At 41.7% G+C, this 22,382-nt stretch overlaps 1 protein-coding gene across 1 annotated transcript in view; it reads left to right on the plus strand.

Annotated features, from left to right (window-relative positions):
* Positions 1 to 571: 571 nt before the first annotated feature.
* Positions 572 to 22,382, plus strand: part of LOC145413663 (uncharacterized) — a 33,745-nt gene continuing 11,934 nt past the window's right edge. Inside the window, exons 1-6 of the mRNA XM_080283320.1 lie at positions 572 to 619; positions 4,550 to 4,608; positions 5,067 to 5,095; positions 5,741 to 5,878; positions 10,820 to 10,957; positions 22,057 to 22,149. Of these exons, the coding sequence (XP_080139446.1) occupies positions 572 to 619; positions 4,550 to 4,608; positions 5,067 to 5,095; positions 5,741 to 5,878; positions 10,820 to 10,957; positions 22,057 to 22,149 (505 nt within the window). The remainder of the gene's footprint in view (positions 620 to 4,549; positions 4,609 to 5,066; positions 5,096 to 5,740; positions 5,879 to 10,819; positions 10,958 to 22,056; positions 22,150 to 22,382) is intronic.

The raw sequence follows: 22,382 nt of genomic DNA on the forward strand, positions 1-22,382 counted from the left end.
TAGTGGTCAGAAAGTCCACTCCTCCAACCTCTATAAACTCTTGCATCCATTACACATCTTTGCATCCTTCCATCCACACACACATAATCAATCATTGCCTTCTTTTCATTCAGTTCACCACCCACCCTTCTCATCACTCGCCATGTATACCTGTGGATCATTTTATGCCTGAAGAGGGTATTGGCTCTCACCAACCCCCTCCCAGCACAAATGTCCACTAACGCACTCCCATTCTCATCTATCTCAGTAGGCACACCCCACTCACCAACTATTCCATCCACCTTCACATTCCCAACTTTACCATTCATATCACCAATCAAAAGCACTCTCTCATTCCTTCCAAACTTTTCCATGCACACTTCTACATTTGTCCAGAACTATTCTCTCACTCTTCTAGCACGATCTTGCGTTGGTGCATACACACACACAATCGCCCACATTTGTATTCCAGTTATGTAAGACTCGAAATTTCGGCCAAGTCGTCGCTTGGGGCTAGGTACCTATTGGAACCATGATCGCTCTCCACGGGTTAAACGTCTTGAACTGGCAGTAACAAGGAAGAGATACAACTATGATTGCCCACTATGATGCAATTGGAACATTCACTGGCAAGCTGCAGGTATGGAAGTGCCACATCCAGAAGAGGAACACAGCATCCTTTTCCTTGTCTGGATGAAATCGTGAATGAGAACTTCAGTGACAGCCTTAAAACCAAAGATCGAAGATCACCTTTCAAGGACTAGAAAATGAGTTTCATCATTATTTTCCTAACATCAGTGACAGGAGTTTTGAATTCATCTTGTAGGGAACCCCTTTTCCTTGGAAGTAGATGATGTCCTGGAAGCCTTACAAGAAGAGTTCCTCGAACTGAAGTTTAATTCTTTGGCGAAGGATGATTTTACCTGTCTTGGTCTGGGAAAGTTTTGGATAAAATATCTTTCAGTGTACCACAAAATCAGTCAGTGAACCCTACATTGTCTCCTTTTCATCTACTTACCTATATGAAATAGGGTTTTCAGCAGTGCTGGGCAGGTGCGCAGACACTTGCGCAAAGGGCAATTGCACACCATTGCGCTCTGGTGAATATCGTTTGCGCATTGCGCACCGCACGAGACCATGCACAATATTGCACTTGTGCACCTGCCTTTTCATGTGCGCAAACGCAAGTTTAGTTGCGCTTGCACAACTAAATTTGCGCTTGCACACCTGCCTTGTGCACCTGTCCTGTGCATTGTGCACTACGCAATCCAAGGGATACGTGGTCTTGGGAGCTTTCCGTATGTCTGGACAAGGGATGGGGGAGGCTCGGGCGGGTCGCGAGGGTTCTTGTCGTGGGAGGCGGGAGGGACGGAAGGTAGTAGCATTTCTGAATATGCTCCAACAGAGATAATGTATTTTAATATTGTTTAAATTATTATTATTAGTAAACAATAATAAATTAAAAATACATTATTTATTAATAGTAGCATATGCAATTCCATAAAAAAATCATTATAACATTATTTAAATCAAATATCCACGGGCTAATAATTTATCAGGCTGTGGATATTTGATTTAAATAATATGATTTAATGATTTTTGTAAGGAATTGCATATGCTATTGTATATCTATATTGAATTATTAAATAAAACGTCTTGAGAAAATGCAGATAAAAGTAAAACTGGCAAAATCACAGCCTGTTTCCCTGTCCCTCCACTTCGCAGCCTGCTCACTCCTCTGACTGTTTGAACTTCCACAAGTGAAAAAGTTACTGCATGACAGTATTGTGATACCAGCTCTAATGTATGGAAGTGAAGCTTTGACCTTGTTGGAGGGACAGAAGTCAAGAGTGAGAGCAGTGGAAATGAATTATTTCAGAGGAGCCTGTGGAGTTACATGGAGGGAGAGACTGACAAATGAGGAAGTGAAGGAGATTTGTGGTGTGGATGTGGATGTGATAGGAAGCGTTAGGAGAAACACACTGAGGTGGTGTAGTCATATGGAGAGGATGAAGAGTGAGAGACTAACGAGGAGTGTATGTGAGTGAGGTGGAGGGGGGGAGAGGGAGGGGGAGGCCAAGGATGAGATTGAGGGATGGAGTGGAGAAGTATATGAGAGAGGGGGGGTGTGAGCTGGGAGCAGGGCAGTGAAATGGCGGTGGACAGGGCGACATGGAGGCGGTTTGTTGCCACCCCTTACGTGATTTAGGCGTCTAGCAATAGATAGATAGAATAACAATAAATAAAAGTAAGTATGCTAATATGTTTAGATATATCAATATTTTACAGTAATTCCCACCAATATATGCAAATGGTTTTCACTAGCATTTAGCGACATTGCGCAAGCTAAGTATTAGATTGCGCACTTGTGCAAATTACAAATAATGGAAAATAAATAAAAGTAAGTAAGTATGCTCTTTTATGTAAATATCTCAATATTTTACAGTAATTCCCACAAATATATCCAAATGGTTTGCGCTTGCGCTTTGCGATATTGCGCAAGCTAAATATTTGTCAGATTACACACTTGCGCTGGCGTGCACTTGCGCAAGGTCCTTCTTCGTTTGCGCTGCCCACCACTGGTTTTCAGTGTTAGTTGGAATCAAAACAAAGAAGCTTGATGTGGCAAGCTATCTCCAATGTGCGCTAAGCCAAACACCACCACATATTCCCCGACTAGTTGGCCAAAAGAGCTAGCATCACCCATCCCACAGATGAGTAATACCTTCACCAGGGTCACTGACTATAATCCACTGTCTCATTGACTTTGTTACGTACTAGTTAAAGTTGTGACGGCGACAAAAGTGAATAATAAATACGGTTTTATTGTAATCTGCATCTTCTGCTTTCCAATGGCACATAAAGATGGAGTATATATAATTATTTTTGATGTAGTAATGATCCATGCATTGTATTGAGAGTAAAAACTAAACTGGTTTTGTAGTAATTATTATTTCTACTTCATATTTCCTATCAAAATTATCTGCATGATGCTGAATCTGGCTGAACAGGAAGCGGTGCCAAGACACAGCAAACCCGTCCCCTGCAGTCATTTCAGTGCTGACAAATAAACACAACAGGATAACCAGTCAAACACATCACAGATCAGATTTGGAGTAAATAGGGTAAAATTGACGATTATATGCCCATTTAAACTTTCAGGCCCTACCCACCTGATATTGACCCCCTCACCACTAACTGCGTTGGGACCCCCCTGATGTAATGAGGTATGTTATAGGATGCAGATTTGAAAGATGTTCTTTTAGGTTTTGGTTTCATGTCGATATGGCGAATTTGAAAGGAGTTATGGCGAAAAAACTTTATTTTTTATTTTTTATTTTTTTTTTTTGCCTACAACCTGGGCCTTGGCCCAATTTGGCCCAAAATTTAATCACGTGATCAGATCATAGCCCATCATCTCTGTAATTTTAGTGAAAATTGCACCAGTAGTTTTCGCGTGAAGTGGTTCACAGACAGACAGACAGACAAACCAAGTGAAAACAATACCCATCCCCGAGCCCTTTCTTGGCATGGACGGGTAATAAGGATAAGAAAATGGAACGAAAATAGCTGCATTTAGATAATAAAATACATTAGTAACTGGTTATTACTGGGATGTGTCATAAGTGATGTAGCTAAATATGTTAGACAGTAATCATCATTAAAGTATGATAAAATTTGGTTTCATAATAATTTTTTAAATCTGTTTTCCATGCATATTGTCTCTGTTACAACTGATACATAGTACAGTACATAATGATAACATATTAAAATGGAGTGAAAAAAACGACTATCATTAATCCAGATACTCATATAAGCAATGAAGTATAATGGTATACAAATACACAACATATTGCTTATACTGTTTGGTAAAATATTCAGGGGTAGGGGCCATGGGATCTGTACATAATTAGGAGGGGAGAGGGGGCAAAAAAGTTGAAGAACCACTGGTCTAATGAGTTTTGGCGCTCCGTCCATGATTAGACCAGTAAAGGCTTACATTCCAGGGATAGTCAGGGTTTATTGCTCTCATAATGCTGCTCAAGGGTTACCCTTTCCTTAAATGTTCGGCCCCAGTTGGCCATCCTCCTACCCCATGGTTCTATCTATCTATCTATCTATTGCCAGACGCCTCAATCCCGTTCGAGATGGCCACAAACAAATCGCCTCCACGTCGCCCTGTCCCCCGCCATTCCACTGCCCTGCTCCCAACTCACACCCTCCTCTCTTATATACGGTTCTGATGGGGCAAAATCAACTATGATTACGAATAGTCAGGATGACTGTGATTACGATTACGATTCCAACCACTAAAATGGAATCGATTACAGTTAATATTTCAAGATTTGTAATCGATTACGATTATAACTTCAAAGGTTTCAAATCGATTATGATGACAATTTACATTTTTTGAAGAAAACAATAGCCCTCATCAAGAAGAGATTTCATTGTTTGAAATGTGACTTTGAATATTAGGCATAACAAGAGGCAGAAGTTAGTGCAAGTTATCTATGCAGGAAATGACGTGGAAAGGCACAGCCTTACTCACCATGTGCCTTCACCCCTGCAGGTCCCTTCATGTAAGCTCCAGGCACCCACTCTTCCCATTTTAAAACACTATATCGGCAGGTCGGTAGATTTACTATAATAAATCTTTTTTTTTTTTTTTTGTTACCAGAAAGAAAGCAGAATTTCCTAGTATATTTTCAGATAATGCCAAAACCACAAGACTATAGCTATGGTATATTCAATGTTATTATTATAAAGAACACTATATTTTCAACCTTACAATATCTAGTTGCCAAGCTGTTGAGCACAACAGCGCAAATGAATATGGTATGTTCAGTTCTCGTCCTCAGCTCTCTCGTTGTCTGCTAACCTTTGACCAGCGTAACGCTTGGATTATACACTTTTCTTAGGTTTTATTTATATAATTTTCATAGTTAAGTCACACTCACATTTCTTGCACTGGCCTATTTCATTTTCTTATTTCCCCCTTATATGCTAATTTCTGTCGAGAGCATAAACTTGAGTTTCACAGCTGGCAAGTAATCATAATGTAATCATGATTATGATTACTTCTGCAGTGGAATCGATTACGATTACGACTGCTTTAGTTAGTGGAAATGTAACTGATTTTTTTTTTTTTTTATGTGTCCGACTCTGGGCATAGGCTTCACAGCCTGCTATCAAGGCCCAGCAGTCCTCCTACATACCATACACCTCTACATGTCACCACTTCGGCGCTAACACCCACCGTCCATATTGAATACATGCTAGGGCTGTCTCATGCAGGACTTGTGTATTGTATTAGCGGGGGTAATTTTACGACATGTCGGCGGGTCTTCTGGTAGATCAGTAAAGCCTGATTTAATGAAATTCAAATCCTTAAACTGTTCCCTGCTCCAGCGGGGATTTGAACCTGGGTCCAATAGAACGGCAGGCCACCTCTCTACCGATTACTTTTACGATTCCTCAAGGACCATGGAATTGATTCTAATGATCATGATTCCTATATTATATTATATTCTCAAAATACCTTAAAGTTGGAACTAAATAGATTTTAACTTTCACCCAACTGTCAGGATGTCTGAAAGAGAGACAGAGCACACCTTGCCCCATTTCTCAGTATCTTGGCACTGTAAGTTATTATTTAGAGAAGAGCATTGGTGTGGTTCGAGAAGAGAGAATATCTGTGACGACAAGTATCAGATTTACTTGAAATGTCAACCTCTGATGTAATCCTTTTATTTTATTTCAGAAGCCGATGGTGGGAATAGTGATACGTCTATGAAAGCGAACATAAGTTTATTGATGGAAGAGATGGCATTGATAAAAGACAGCCAGCTTGCCATGCAGGAGGAATTCGTCACATTGAAGAGTGACCATCGAGACCCAGGTTAGTTGTAGCATACATACCACAGAACCTTACCACCTTCACGATAATGCCTACATCTACAGTACTTAGTTACATCAATGCAAAAATCGTTTAAACTTTATTTATTCTCTTTCATGCCTGATGCAAATGTTCCTGGAAAGATTTTGTAGCTGATGACTGTCTTCAGTAGCAGTGTGGAGTACATGCTTTACCTGTGGCAAATAAGTAATTTATATGTATAATTCTGGATGTGTAAGTGCACCATTGACGCCACTTCTTAATAGATATAAGAAACCATCAAGAAATTTTCATTTCTACATATTATAAGCACCCGGTAGGTACTGAAACTTCTGTAACTCTACCGAAAATGTAGCAATTATTTTGTATGCGTACAGGTTCAGATACATCCAGTACATGATCGTTGTTGAGGCATTAAAAGGGAAAAAATTTCGTAAACTTTTAGAAGTCAGAGAGTTTAGTAACTGTAATTTCCTTAACACACAAAAAAGAAGTAATTTGTTATATCAGTTGATTTCTTGCCAGTTATTACTATGGCAGGAGATAATCTATTTTGAAAGTATTTTCTGTCGAGTGTAATGTGAACGCATGTTACAGTATAGTCTTTGTATATGCTTAATCACATTCCAGAACCGAGAACATCAACAGTTAGACACAAAAATTAGATGCCTATGAGGTTGTGGAGAGAAGTTGTGGAGAAGGATTTGTCTGGTGGCCATTTTGAAATTTGCATCAGTTAAAAAAAAAAAAAACTCGAAATCGAAACCATGATGTGAGCTTGACTCTCACTCTGAGCCTCCTGGAATGACTGAAAAGCCATTTAAACACGCCAATACCATCTTCGGCAAAAAATACCATTTTGCAACTGGACAGCAGCGTCAATGCAGGTGACAATAATGATGCCTGTAAAAAACTGAGGCCCGAATATGGTTTGCTTACTTTAGTTATGGTTTACTGTACTTTCAGTTCATGGCCTTAAGCCCTACCAAACACGAGAGAAGAAACTCTTCCCAGAAACTCAGACTACATGATTCAAGAAACCTATTGTTACGTCCCCGTCCCACACTGCCGCAGGCTTCAACGGCAGTAGTTCAGTTTGGGAAGGACTTTGCCCAGTGAGTTGTTCTTCTTGAGGTCAGCCTTTCGGTGTGCAACAAGATCGGCTCAGGTGTGGTAAATAAACACTGGCTTCTTAAGTTCGCGGTCTTTATTCACCAAGCAATTACACTTAATGCTTGCCAACTACACTTCACTGCACTGCTTTCACAAGAACCGGAGCTATACTAACTGCACTGACACTGAACTAAACCCAAACTGAACTGAAACTCCTCAAGTCCCTTCCCCACCCTTAAGCTCCTTATGTACTAGAATGATCTATTACATTCTCGGGAAAGCAACAGTTACCATCTCGGAGACATCCAAAATATCCAGAGTTTTTTTTTTTTTTTTTTTTTTTTTTTTACATTACATAACACTCTAAACGACTTCCAAACATCATAGAGAAAAAGAGCACAAGGATTAATGTACAGCTTACAAAATACCTCCACTCACAAATAGCAGGCCAACTGGCAACTCTGACACGTAACTGAAAACAATACAAGAAATACTGAAAACCTTCCAGTATTTCCTATCTGGCAAATCCCGCTTATCAACACTATAATTGATTCATTCATTCATCAGAGTTTCATGTTCATACGAAGGACTTTATGAAATGAAACTCTGAGAACTTGGGTCACGAGCTGTCAACGCAAAGCATCGCTTGGTATGCCTCTGCCAAGCCTTAAGCACGGACTTGCCATACAAGATTCATGACAGGGTTCATGGTGGGTTGAAATGAGACTAAATGTAAACTAAGTCGACCCCATATAATACTTGGCCTTTAACCGCTTGACCTTGGTGACCCAATCAGTTTATCGTCCCTTCATAGTGTATCACTGACTAAGTTTGTTCGCAATCCTACAAGGGATTCAGGAAATATCGCGCCCTTACCCGTATGACCTTAACCTTTGATCCCTTGATCTTACTAACTTAATCAGTTCATCGTCCCTTCATACTCTATCACTGACAAAAGTTTGGTCAAAATCCATTGAGGGGTTCAGGAGATGTCGCACCCACACCCATGACCTTGAACTTAACCCCCTGACCTTGCTGATCTACTTAGTTCATTGCCTCTTCATATTGTATCACTTACAAAAGTTTGATCAAAATCCGTCCAGGGGTTCAAGAGATTGCGCCCACACCCATATGACCTTGACCTTTGACCTCATGACCTTTCTTATCTATGCAGTCCATCATGCTTTTATACCTTTTCATTGACAAAAGCTTGGTTGAAATCAGTCAAGGGGTTCAGGAGATATCGCGCTCACAAGGATAAACTAAGTTAACCCCAAATGACCCTGACCTAGCTGACCTAATCAGTTATCATCTTCACATACTTCATCACTGACAAAAGTTTGGCGGAAATCAGTCAACGGGTTCAGGAGATATTGCATCCACGAGAGTGTCATGGATGCTTGGACGACTCTGCCAGATCGTCTTGGCTTCAGATATATCCATATCAATGTCTGACCAGTATTGCCACTCTCTGCATATATATATATATATATATATATATATATATATATATATATATATATATATATATATATATATATATATATATATATTTCTTTGTAAGGATTTCGGGAAACAATATACATTCCTTCTTAGCTAAACCTTTTAGCCTGTTATTGATTCTGTTCACTCTGCTTGAGAATGAGGGAATCAGTATCATACCTAAGGAGCAAACCACAGATAACTAACTCTTTTCAGCTGTCCCTGAGATTTTCAATCACGTTTACAGTCGTCTTTAAGCGACGCTGTTAGTTCCTGCCACACTAATAATAAAAAAAAAAAAGCCGAGTCCCCTAGGGTAGTAATAACTGGGTTAATGTCTTTCTTAGTCACACCCAGGAGCAATGCCGCTTTCTCCTGAAACTCTAGACACGACACAGAACTCTTCTAGAAAATTATACCTAATCAGAGAATCCTCGACAACTATCAGGCTAGACTCATCTTGCATTTTTCTTGCAGAACCCTTGACTTAATTACAGCTATTGTGCTACTATTGCTTTTACTTAAATTAGCCCTACATCCTCCCTTAAGTGGATGTAACAAACCCTTATCCTGTAACTCAGGTTCAGTTTCAGTTCCAGTACTCTGATTGCAAAATAAGTCTACCTTGCTTACTGTCTCAATGTCCACCTCCTCAACATACACTGCCGAAGCTATAGGCTATCCTGACCTGCAACTGCCTCCCACCCCAGCATAATGTCGCTCAACACGTTCCTCGCGTCTACTTCATGCCTTCTAATTAGTTCTACAAAAGACAAACTTAGACTTACCTTCTTTAATCATTAGCTTCCTAGTATCTTCCCGCTGACACAACAGGCAGAGGTGTCGATGGGCTAAAGGATTAGTGGAGCAACCCAACTGGAACCCAGGAATTAGAACGTATGATTACATTTACCGCTAGTAGTGGATGTCTACATGAGTGGTTCAGTAGTGGTGCTGGAGCAAGACAAGGGTTGATGTCCTCATTAGGGTATGTGAGAACGACCAAACTCGAGTTGTGGAAGTACAGTGGGGCTGGTGATTAATGGTAAAGAATGGCGTTCTTTTGAGTTGATGCATGGAAATAATGCTGTGCTACCTATTTTTAGTTAACAGAATTTATGCTGTCTGCTTGGCAGTGGCATAGTTAGAAGAAAGTCGTGGTTGCTGTGGGAAAAGGTGACAAACAGTGTGATATAATGGTGAACATGTCAAACCTTAACTGGTGGAAGAGCTTAAATATCTAGGGTAACAACAGAAAAGTAAATGTGCAAGAAATAGAGCTGAGTTGCTGATGGAAGAATAGTTGTCGGTGCAATAAAGGTCCTGATACAAAACAGAGGACTTGAAGACGGAGTCTGCAATACGACTGCATGAAGTGTGTGCCCTTTTTTAACAAATGCATGCAAGACTTTGGTATTGTGTGAGTTTCAAAAGTTAAGTTGCTTTGGCAACGAGACTGTGTAAAAATGTGTATGGGTTGTATAGATTTTACATGATGAGAAACAGAGGAATTCGTGAAAGCTCTGGATTAAGGGAATCTTTTAATGAAAATGGAGAAAACATTGTGCTTATATGGTATAATTAAAGAGAAAAATGATACAGTCAAGATGATGAAAAAGATACATCATAGTGAGTCTGAAGATGGGGGAATGCTTCGTAACTCAAGCAGTCTGATGAATATAGTTTGAAGTAGATAAGGAACTGAAAATACATCGAAATGGATAAGTAAAATATGTACAGCTATGCACATGACAGGGTTGCACTCCATTATTTATCTGGTAGAGGATAGAATTATATCTGCAGGTATACGTGAAACACATCTTTATACAGAAAATAAAGTAAAAAGGTGTAACTAGTTTTGAATGTGAGGTGACTCCTGTATTTTGAAGGCCTGGCTGTTGTGTAAATGAATATGTGACCCATTTCCTCGGGTATGCTGTTTGATAGGTTTCCAACTCTTGTACTTTCTTTTTCGTATCCCATCACTTAGATCAGGCTTGGAATGATGCTGATGCAGATGATGAACAGGGTAATAAGAGGAGATTATGCGAATGAGTTTAAAGAAGGCATGGAAGACGACGAAGAAGAGGGACCGATAATTATGGTACATGAATATGTCGGACAGAGAAGTCCGGAAGCTTGGGAAGTAAAAATAATTGACAAAGGCTTGAACTGAAGAGATAAAGTACCAGCAGAAATGCACATGTCAAGAATGCACTTTATTTCCATGAAAGTTAATGAAATGACCATCTCACAGACGTCTGTGGAAAGGCATCTTCTAGAAGAGAGGTAATTTAGTATCAAGCATCTATGATCCCATGTGTCAGAGATCCTTTTATTTAATTTCAGAAGCTGATGATGAGGATGGTGAGATGTCCATGAAGGTAAACATAACCTTGCTGATGGAGGGGGTGGAACTGGTAAGAAACAACCAACTGGACATTCAGGAGGAATTCGCCACATTAAAGAGTGGCCTTCGTGCCCAAGGTTAGTTGTACAGTATAGCATTTACCACTGAATTTGACCATTATCACAATAATGACTCATTCAGATAACTGTAAGCTTTCTCTCGGTCAACCATTATTTGATTTTTAAATATCTGTTGCCTATAATCAAGTTTCCTCAAAATTAAAAATCACCTCCATTCCTCTACAGTTCTGAACTGTAAAAATCAGCTTTCCCCCTGTGTGCGTGTGTGTGTGTGTGTGTGTGTGTGTGTGTAAATCGTCTCGTAGTAGTCTTGACTTGGTGAGCGGCGGATGGATGGAGTGGGTTAGCAGTGGATAGATGATGGACTGGTGTAGGTTGGATGGACAGGTAGAGTGGGTGGGTGGGCAAGGTTGGGTGATCAGGTGAGTTGGGCAGGGTGGCATGGACTTCCTTAGTTAGTGGTTTAGTGGGCTTAGTGTGTGAGTAAGTTAATGTGGCTTTCCATAGGACAAGTCAGGGGACGAGCATACTACACTGGGCACTGCATAGCAATATAGATGACTTGGTGCATGGATGGGGGAAAACAGGTTCATTGGGGAATATGCTTATGAGGTAAATAGGACCAAAATTGGAACAGGTCTATTCGAGAAAGTAGGCCCGTGGGCGAAACGTCCTTGGGGGATTTGGCCCAAGTGGAAAAATAAATCCAATAAGTAAAAAAAAAAAAAAAAAGGTGATGGAGGAAATAGGTCCATATGGAGACTTGGTATGTCCTTGTGGGTTGAAAGTGGGTCCATGGAGAAAATAGGTCCATGGAGGGGGAAAAAGTCATTGGGTAAAATAGGTCATGTGGGGTCTCTCAAGGGAAAAATAAGTCCACAAGGGAAAGCAACCCCCTGAGGCAAAAAAAAAAAAAAAAGTCCTTGGGAGAAATAAGTCCAAGGAGGTAGGCAGGCTCCGATGGCTATGGGAGAAATGGGTCCAAGGGGGAAACAGGGGTTCAAGGGGAAAAAATGTCCACGGAGGAAAATGCATGAGTGGCATGAACTGGTATATGGGGAAAATACAGTAGATGGGTGGGGAGATGACCTGGAATGCGTGAAACTGGAGACGGACTTATGTGTTAATTTACCATAGAAGCAGCTGTGTGTGTGTGTGTGTGTGTGTGTGTGTGTGTGTGTGTGTGTGTGTGTAAATTCATATGTCATCTGATGGAGGTTGGTGGTCGGATGGTTGGGTTGGTGGGCAGACAGGTGAGTTGGGAAGGGTAGGGTTGGCAGGGTGGACAGGATGAGTGGGGTTCATGGGGTCGGGTGGAGTGAAGTGAGTGGATGGGGTGGGAAGGGGTGGAGTGGAGTGGGGTTGGTGAGTAGGATGGATGGGGTGGGGTGGGTTGGGACATACTGGCAGTGCCCTGGACCCTCATAAGCCAACCCCCCCTGGGGTGGGCTGCCCACGGAGATCCATACACTGTCTAAAATGTGATCCGGGACAATATACGATCATACTACTGGAGAGGCTTTGGAGTTCCTAAGTAAACATTCGTACTGCCAATCTTATCACTACCAATATCATCTCTACCAATGCCATCAATGCTAGCGTTATCTCTAACACTATCCTCACTACATTTCCTGATGCTGTATTCCCATCCTCTTTCTGTCGTCTTCCTACCCATATTTTTATTACACCCTCACTTGGAGCGCGAGTCGGTGTTATGATTTGAGCTGTGTGTGTGTGTGTGTGTGTGTGATTTTATGCAGAGAGGGAACCAAAGGCTTGCAGCGTGAAATAAGTTGTTCACTAAAAAAAAAAAAAAAAAAAAAAAAAAGACAAACGGGACGGGACCCGTATTCTAGATGTGTTCATTTCAAGATGCCTGGTCACACTGTGCTTAAACAATGGAGGTCATAGGTAGAGGAAAATACAGACTGAGGAAGATGGTTGCAGAGCTGACCTGTTGCATACTTAAATGACAGAGAGTTCAGTCATACAGTATACTGTAGAGTCGGACAGAAAAGAGGTAAGAGTGAGCTGCCAGACAGGTGCTACGTGCCTCCCTTAATGGAAGGAGGATGCAGGCAGATTTTCAGAAGAGCCATGACCACTGAAGTACCGATATTAAAGAGATAAAGATGCAACAGCGCGACGACGAGAGAGAGGTTGAAGAAAGTCTGTAAGAGGAGGTTAATTGATGAGACTCTACCCTATTTAGAGGAGCTGTTTGTGAGAAGATCCCCACACATGAGACGTGTACTCCACACAGGGGCGAATAACACCCGGTAGAAAGTCAATAGCTGTGTGAGGGTAAAAAATGCACAGAGTTGCCTTGGCACACCTATTCTCTTGGAAGCAGATTTTGCAAGAGAAATGATGTGATCTTTCAACGATAGGTCCCAAAAGAATGAAACCCCAAGATTATTATAATATGATGCAGTATGCAGCTGTATATTATTGAATATTAAAGGATATTCCTGTGGAAGATTTAGAATGGTCACTGTAAGAACTGAGTATTTGATGCATTAAAAACTAGGTTTCTCACATCGTAGTGAGAGATACGAGCCAAGTCAGAAATGATGTGTATCACAGCCTCATCCAGTGATTGATGAACTAACTGCTATGGTGGATGCTGTGAAAAATGGATAGAGATAAGAAAGATGGAATCACCAATGTATGAATGGATAGGGTTAGATGTGGAGCTCAGAGGGAAGTTGGTGTCAGGACAGAGCCCTGAGGAACACCAGTTGCTGTCTACATCAGCTATAGAACAACCAGAAAGGAAGCAAAAGAAGATACAGTACAGACACAAGGATACAAACTGTAAGACTGTTTGGAAGGTCAGTATTTGTGTCAGATTCAATCGAATGCCTTTGAGATATCAAATACAATAGAAAAGTTTTTGCCATGTCCCGAAAGGTGAATGACCAGAAGTCTGAAAGGGGGTTGAGAAAATAACCTCCTGGCAGACCCATACTGATGACTGGAAATAATATGAGAGGAAATGTGTTTTAAGATTTTTCATTAGAAACTGATTTGAAAACTTGAGCAATGAAGGATATTAATGCAACTGAGCGATAGTCAAAGGTCTAGGAACGGTCACTTTTCTTCGGGGCAGGCTGTATGAGAGCGAACTTCCAGCAAGAAGGATGTGTAAGTCGTCAGACAAAGTGAAAGATTTTACCTAGGCAGGGTATCAGCACAGCAGCACAATTTTTGATAACAGAAGGGGTTCCCTGGAGCCCATACACCTTATAAGTACTGAGGGCAGTGAGTACAGAAAGTACATCATTTAAAAAGAAAGTTCATTGTCGCTCATGGGGAAGTCAGAGGAGGGTAGAGATGGAGGAACAGCACTTGAATCGTCCGAAGTGGAATTGTTGGGAGAAAGTCTAGGCAAAGAGTTCTGCTTTTTCAGTGGAAGAAACAGGTACTTAGCCATCAGCTCAGAACAGAGGAGGGAAAGAGGATGAAGTAAATTTGTTAGAATGGGTTTGGCAAGGTGTCAGGGACCAGAAAGGCTTTGAGTCAGAGTTCAGAGCACTTAGTACAAATGATACAGAAACACTCCTCCTGCCAGAAATATAAAGGAGATGAGATGCAGGGGTTGATTGGTGCAAGTATCTTTTGTGCCTCCCTCATATTATGAACTGCATTAGAACAAGTGTGAGTATACCAAGGCATTTTTTGCATTAGAAGATGAGAGAAAGGAATACATGGTTCCATAACCAAAAGAACAACCTCCGTACTGCATGAAGTACACTCACATGACTCTCAGCCATGGAAGCAATTTTAATTCCAGAGGGGCCTCCCAGTCTGCAGCTCCAAAGTGTCATAGGTGTCACTTCTTGGGAGGGTTCTCAGACCTTACTGGAGTGATAGGGCAGGTTAAAGTGATAAGGCAGTGTTTGGAGGAGTCCAGTGGAGATAAAAGATTAAACAGAGTAAACAGAATCATTAGTTGTAAGGAAAAGTTCAGGTATGTTGGAATCCTTCTGTTCAAGCTGCTCTAGGTTAAGTATAAAGAAGACAAGGCCTCGCGGCCTTATCAGGCCGCAAAACACTTGCCCATATGACAGTCGCCTCTGAACAGCTATCACCACCACCATCACCACCACTACCATCATCTTCATCATCATCACAACTACCACCATCACCATCATCATCATCATCACAACTACCACCATCACCATCATCATCATCATCACAACTACCACCATCACCATCACAGCTACCGCCACCACCATCATTATCGCAGCTACCACCACCACCATCATCACAGCTCCCACCACCACAATCATCATCATGGCTACCACCAACACCACCACAACCACAGCTACAACCACTACCATCATCATCGCAGCTGCCACCATCATTACCATCACCATCATCTTCACAGCTAACATCACCACCACCACTGCCACAACTACCACCATTTTCTGTTGAATCCTTCTGCTAAAAACAATTCCATTTGTACATAATGCTCTAAACTCTCCAACTCAAATTCTTCCCTCTCCTTCTGGCACCTTGCCAAGAACCTTTCTGACAACTGTACCTCATCATCTTTCCTTCCTCTTTTCCACTCTGATGGCTCTGTAGTTATTGCGTCTACTGAGGAAGCAGAACTCCTCACTCAGACTTTCTCCTCCAACTCCACCTTTGATGATTCCGGTGCTGTTCCTCCATCATTTCTCCCCTCTGACTTCCTGATGGCTAACATTAAAATGTCTTCAATTGATGTATTTTCTACCATCACTGGCTTCGATATGAACAAGGCATATGGGCCTGATGGGGTACTTCCTGTTGTCCTCAAGAACTGTGCTTCTGTGCTTACACCCTGTCTAGGTAAATGCTTTTGCCTTTGTCTGTCAACTTGCACCTTTCCTTCTTGCTGGAAGTTTGCTCTCATTCAGCCAGTCCCAGAGAAAGGTGACCATTCCTAACCCTCTATCGACCATTTGCATTAACATTCTGTATTTCAAAAGATTTTTAGTCAATTCTTAAAGAAAATAAAACACTCTTCATATCACAATCTCTGATCATGAGAATTGGTTCTGCCAGGGATGCTCCACTGGCGATGTTTTCACTTACCAACAGACTCTTGGTCATCCTTCTTTCTGAACTTTGGCAAAAGCTTTGCCACTGCGCTTGACATCTCAAAGGCTTTCGATCGTGTCTGGCATAAATCTTTAATTTCCAAACTGCTCTTTTATGGTTTCTATCCTTCTATCTGTGCCTTCATCTCTAGCTTCCCTTCTGGTTGTTCTATAGCTGCTGTTGTAGACGGTCACTGTTCTCCTCCTAGAGCTATCGATAGCGGTATGCCTCTGGCCTCTGTCCTATCACCAATTCTCTTCCTTCTATTCATCAATGACCTTCTAAGCCAGTGATTCTCAACCATGGGTAAATTTACCCCCTGGGAGTAAAGAATTACACGGCAGGGGGTATATACTGTATATCATACATAAAAAATAAGTAGTAATTCTGTAATACGCTATATCTAGCTAACCACATGTATTGGTAAGTCCAAAAACTTTTAGGGTTGTCTCTAAGCGCTGCCTAGCAAATTATTTTTTTTGAATTGGCAACCCTATCTGACAGTCTGCAAGTGGCACACTTCAGTTGATCTTTGTCACTGACTGATGCAACGTTGAAACTCCATTCTACATTCATTTTCTCATTACTGTTCGTCAGTGCTATTTCAGTTTTGTTTGATATGAGTGGACTGTAAATTTTCTTTATCAAAGTTTCTTTCGTGCAAAACCTTAATATCAAAGGTGTTTTTTTTTTCTTTCTTTTCTATGATTTTATGCAGGCTATGCATTTTTTGGTTGAGGGTAAGGGAGTAAATGACTAAATACATCATGCTGAGGGGGTAAATGAGGGAGGAAAAGTTGAGAGCCGCTGTTCTAAGCTGTACATCTAACCCTATCCACTCATACATTGATGACTCCACCCTTCACCTTTCCATTTGCTTCCCGCTATGTCCATCTCAGCAGTTATCTCAACAAACAAGGCATGAGGCTATGGCATACATAATGTCTGACTTGGCTGATATTCTGAGGGGGGTAAAAGTAATCTTGTTTTTAATGCATCAAGAACTCAGGCCTTACATCTTTCAACCCGACAAAATCTTCCGCAGGAGAATCCTCTAATTTTTAACAATAACCAACTCAAGCCTGCATGATCTTTAAGTAAACTGTACTTAGGGTTTCATTCTCTCGGGATTTATCTTGGAAAGATCATATTACCTCTCTCATAAAATATGCTTTCAAGAGATTAGGTGTGCTAAGCCGACTCCGTGCCTTCGTTACCCCTGCACAGTTGTTGATCTTATACATGGGTTTCATTTGCCCCTGTACAGAGTACAGTTCTCATGTGTGGGAAGGCTCCCCACATACAGCTCTTCTCAACAAGGTGCAGTCAAAGGCTTTTTGTCTCATTAACTCTCCTCCCCTTACTGGTTCCCTTCAATCTCTGTCATTTCCCTGCACGGTTGCATCTTTATCTCTTCTCTGTCGCTACTTCAAGGGTCACTGCTCCTCTGAACTATCTGCTTGCATCCCTTCACCATCATGGAGAGCGCACAGCACCCGTCTAGCAACAAACTCTCATCCCTTTTCTGTCCAACTCTAATGCAAGAGCTAACCGTTACTCCCGGTCTTTCGTGTATGCAACTGGTCAGTTCTGGAAATGTCTCCTTCTTTCTGAATTTCCGGTTGCCTATGATCTCCAATCTTTCAAACGCAGTGTGTCTAGGCATCTCGAAATGAGCGGATCTTGAATTTGGCTCTCGGTTATCTTTTTTTTTTTTTTTTCTTGGAGGGAACAATCCTTCGGGCTCCTTGCCTTTGGCTCCTTCATCCTTGCGTAAAAAACACTGTTCGTAGCATCAGCGACGTAAAACACATCGGAGGATACATGTACAGTACAACCCTCCCCTCCCCCCTCCCTTTCTCTCTCTACAAAAAAGTATACTGAAATGCTCCGCCACCTCATCCACGTGTGCGTGTTGCAACATCAATGGGGACAATTCTTAGGGGCCAGAACACCCCTCCAGAAAAATTCGGGTGACATGATGTTGAAACTGGCCCATCTGGGATCCAGTTCTAACCATCCTGCCAAGTTTTATCAAAATCTTTTTTCCAGTTTTGGCTGCGCCCCCTCCCCCCCCCCCCACACCTCACCGGCTCTGTGGTAATGTTCTCGCTTAGCATCTGCTAAGGCGAAGGTTCACGACTTGCTCGGGATGCAAAAAGTTTCACTGACAAAGCGGGTGGTCACTGTCCTCCTTGAGCAACAGGATGGGTGTATGCGTGTGTGAAGGTCAAGGCCTTGCCCTTAGATCGGACTATATGAGCTCTCAGCTCTCTTCCAGGAGAGTAAAATGCTGATGATCACAACCATCACGTGATCCTGACCGACCCGGTGAATTACACACACACACACACACACACACACACACACACACACACACACACACACACACACACACACACACACACACACAGGAATATGGTGTATTACAGTAGGTGTACACTAAGTTTGTTCACCAAGTGGATCAGTGAATGGTGAGGAAAGACATAGGTGGTGGTGAACATTAAAATAACGTAGAACGGAGACTTCAGTGAATGAAGAAGTAGAAAGAGTGTGTTCCATCTTAGAAGTATGATAGTCAGTGAATTTTGTACATGCATTAGAATTAGGGGAAAAGTAAACAGCACAGATATATTTAGCGAGAGAATGACAGGTTAGCCAAAGCCCGCACGGAGGGAATTCAGAGGATTCAAGTACAGGGACATGAGACCAAGATGTGTTAAATATATTCATACCAGTCCCTTTGGTTTTGAAGCGACTATAGAGAAAGAGGAGGATACAGAGACGATTTGCTGTCAGTTACCTTTAACCAGCGGCGCTCAGTGAGGAATAGAAGATGAGGTGTAGAAGTGAGGAGGTGTTCAACAGAGAAGAAATTGGAGGAAAGTCAGACAATGTTGCAGAAACGAATAGAAATAGTGTCTGACTCTGGATCAGTATATCTTACTCGATTGTTACCAGGAGAGGTGCAGATGGTAGGGGCGTTTACGATCCTCCTACCCATAGAGATTCCGAGGGTGGGTGTTGTGATGCACTTTTTTTTTTTTTCAGTTTTGAAATAGGAAGTGTGGTTTGTAATGTACATGTAGTTTGGGTTCGGTGTTGACAAAGGAAAATCCATAGGAGAGTATGCTGGCGTACTCCCCATGTTACTGAAACACTGAAAAAGTCAGCTAAACAGGAAGGTCAGAGGTTAGTCCCGAGGTGAAACGGGAGCTCCAGCTTTCCCTATCACCAGCTGTACATGCTCTTCAGGAGTACTGCCATGTTCTGTTGGTGCTACAGTATGTGTGAACAAAATAACCAAAAATTAAACGATTTTCACCAAGCTTGGGGGAAAGGTGGAAGGATAGCGGTTAGGGTAATCTGTTGGTTTGTAGAACATTAGGACAAAGATTAAGGTCACAGGGGTAAGTCAAACACTGACCTAACAAAATCAGCTTAAACATTTTTGTTTTATTAAATTTAGACCAAACTTAGTGAAAAGGTTAAGGGTACAGCAAGAATGAAGTGGATCACTTGTGAGAACAATCAGTCATTGGTCAAGGAGACAGAGTAAAGTCAAAATTCAATCTTGTGTGTGACTTACAATATAACATAATTAGCTGTGGTTCAGTTTTAACCAAATATGAAGGGCAGCCAAGGGGTAAACCTATTTTTTTTTTTTTAAGAAAAGATCAAGATCACAGGACAAGGTCAACTTGAACATTTATTTTTTTCCAACTTAGATCAAACTTTGCGGTAGGGTTGAGGATGAGACAAGACTAAAAGGATTCAGTTTAAGAAGGATCTGTTGTAGGTCAAGATAACAGAGAAAGATCAAAGGCCAGAGTCACAGAGGAAGGTCATCTCAAGCAATTTTGATTTGATTTGAACCATACTTGGTGGAAGGATTAAGGGTCTGGCAAGAACATAGGAATTCAGTTTTGAAAACAATTAGCCAAGGTCACAGCGTAGGGTGAAATTTCGATTCATGTGTCTGAGTGAACGAAATAACCAGTACAGTTCCTATCTGCTTTGGATGAAACTTAGTGAATGAGCAGAGGATGCTTCAAGAGGTTGACTTATTGCTGTGAGAGCAGTAGGTAAAAGTCACAGTCACAAGGCTAGGTCAGCTTAAACAGATCTTATCAGATGGAAACTAAACTATGTGGGAGAGTTCACATTAATACATGGATTCAGTTAGGAGAACAGCTAATCAAAGTTCTAGGTCGTTGGGAAAGGACAAAGGTGAAGGTCACTAGGCAGAGTCAATTGAAATGTCCTGAATATGATTTGAACAGAAGTTGATGGATTAAGGGTTAGGCATGAATGAAGCAGTTCGATTTTGAGAGTAACCTGTTGGAGGTCAAGGTCACATTCAACTATTCAGCCCTTAGCTCAGTAGGTGTGTGTGAATGTTGTTCTCTCTGAGTGTTTCTTCTTGTAATGATATGCTTTTTTATCACTTCAGCTCTTAGAGGTATGTACATCGCATTCACCCCTATACCACTCAGCTGTTCCGGTGCTGTTCCTCCATCACGTCCTCCCTCTGACTTCCTCATGGCTGACATTGAAATTTCTTCAATTGATGTATTTTCTCCCATCACTGGCCTCAATACGAACAAGGCATATGGATCCAATGGGGTCCCTCTTGTTGTTCTCAAGAACTGTGCTTCTGTGCTTACACCCTGCCAAGGTAAACTCTTTCGCCCTTGTTTATAAACTTGCACCATTCCGTCTTGCTGGAGGTTTGCTCTCATTCAGCCTGTCCTAAAGAAGGGTGACCATTCTCAGGCTTTTAAAATCCTGGTCTCTGATTTGCCGAGTCAGCGCCTACAGACCTTAGGTGGTATACAGCCCACAAGGACAGGCTTTTTAGTAGCCTGTGGTCCAACAGGAACGCCCAAATATTCACTACCAGTAGATTTATGCTTGGTTAGGGGGCTATAGTAAATAATCTTACCTCTCTGCCATACAGTTTCCTCTATACTAACTAATATTGTGTACCATATATATCTATAAGGCGTTCCCTTATCTGCCTCCCGGGCAAGTCTCTCTCTCTCTCTCTCTCTCTCCAGTGAATTCATGTAACCAGGGATTTCATGAAATCCACAGTCAATTCGTGAAAAAAGTGTGAATTGGGATGGATTGATTTAGGCTGTATAAACGAATGTTTGTTTGTTTGTCTGTCTGTATGTCAGTCTGTTGTTCCTCCTTGGAAATGGAGGGAGATACATATAGAACTCTTTAAACGGCACCTGACAACTGTAACTTTTCATAACGAATTTAAATGTGTACATTATAGTCGCTAAAATGGTGTCCCTGATGGCCAAAATTAGAACTAATAAAAAATAATCAAATAAACAGAATAGAAACATGGTAGCCAAGCAAAGTAGATTTTTTTTTATTTACTTCTACAGCCATATCAATATTAGCTACACTGGGTCGGATGGGTGGACAGACTGTTGGGGTGGGCGGGGTAGGATTGGTGGGTGGGTGAGTAGTGGGAAAATAGGCCATTGTAGGAACAGGTCCACGGGGATTTTATCTCAGGGGAAATGGGCCCAAGGAACATAGGTCTAGTGGGTAAAATGGGACCCTGGGGGTCTTACCCCACAGGAGTGGCCATCCAGGGTCCCAGGCAATGCAGGCATGCCTGGGTACCGTTGGTGGTAAGAAATACTGGGAGTCGTGGATGAGGGTGAGTGAGGAAGTCCAATTAGCAGATGGAGGAAGAGGAAGTGCTAAGGCGATGCGCTCACATAGAGAAAATGACTAAGTATAGGGTGGGTGAGTTTGATAATGGAGGAGGCATGGAAGGCCAATAAGATGGTTGGATCTGTTCACTGAATATGTGTAAAGGTAGTTCGGAAAGAGGAGAAATAAAAAACTGATAAAGGATGGATATAGACAGATAAGTATGTATGAAGGTGTGCATCAGAGAAAAAGATCCTACCCATCAGCCATTCTGAAGCAGTTTTTATGTTTAGCATTTTGGCTTGTGCAGCTGGGAATTTAAGGATTTGATTAATGAATGCATTGATGTGTGGTCCACTGTGTACTAATTCTGACACTTTTTGAAGATGAGATTGAGCAAGAGCGCAAGATGTACATGAAGGAATTGTTCGACTTTCAGCGGCAGCTCTCAGCACTCAACTCCAGCCTCGCCTCATTAGGTAAGTTTAGTGCTTCCACTCCGTTGTTCTTTTTCTTTTTGTTCTAGAATTTATCATAAAAACTAATGTATGAGGACAATGAGGCACTGAGAAAAAAGAAGACCAAGAATACTGTGGGAAATGAATTTCCCTCCAGTGGCAGACTACACCAAGACCTCTATGTCGTGGCCCTGGCTATAGCCTCTCATTGTAACAGTCCGTCGAATGACAATATGCAGCAGTACTTGTTGCCC

Source organism: Coenobita brevimanus, chromosome 97 (genome assembly GCF_032717465.1).
Source record: "Coenobita brevimanus isolate Jiangsu-jjx chromosome 97, ASM3271746v2, whole genome shotgun sequence".
Taxonomy (NCBI): domain Eukaryota; kingdom Metazoa; phylum Arthropoda; class Malacostraca; order Decapoda; family Coenobitidae; genus Coenobita; species Coenobita brevimanus.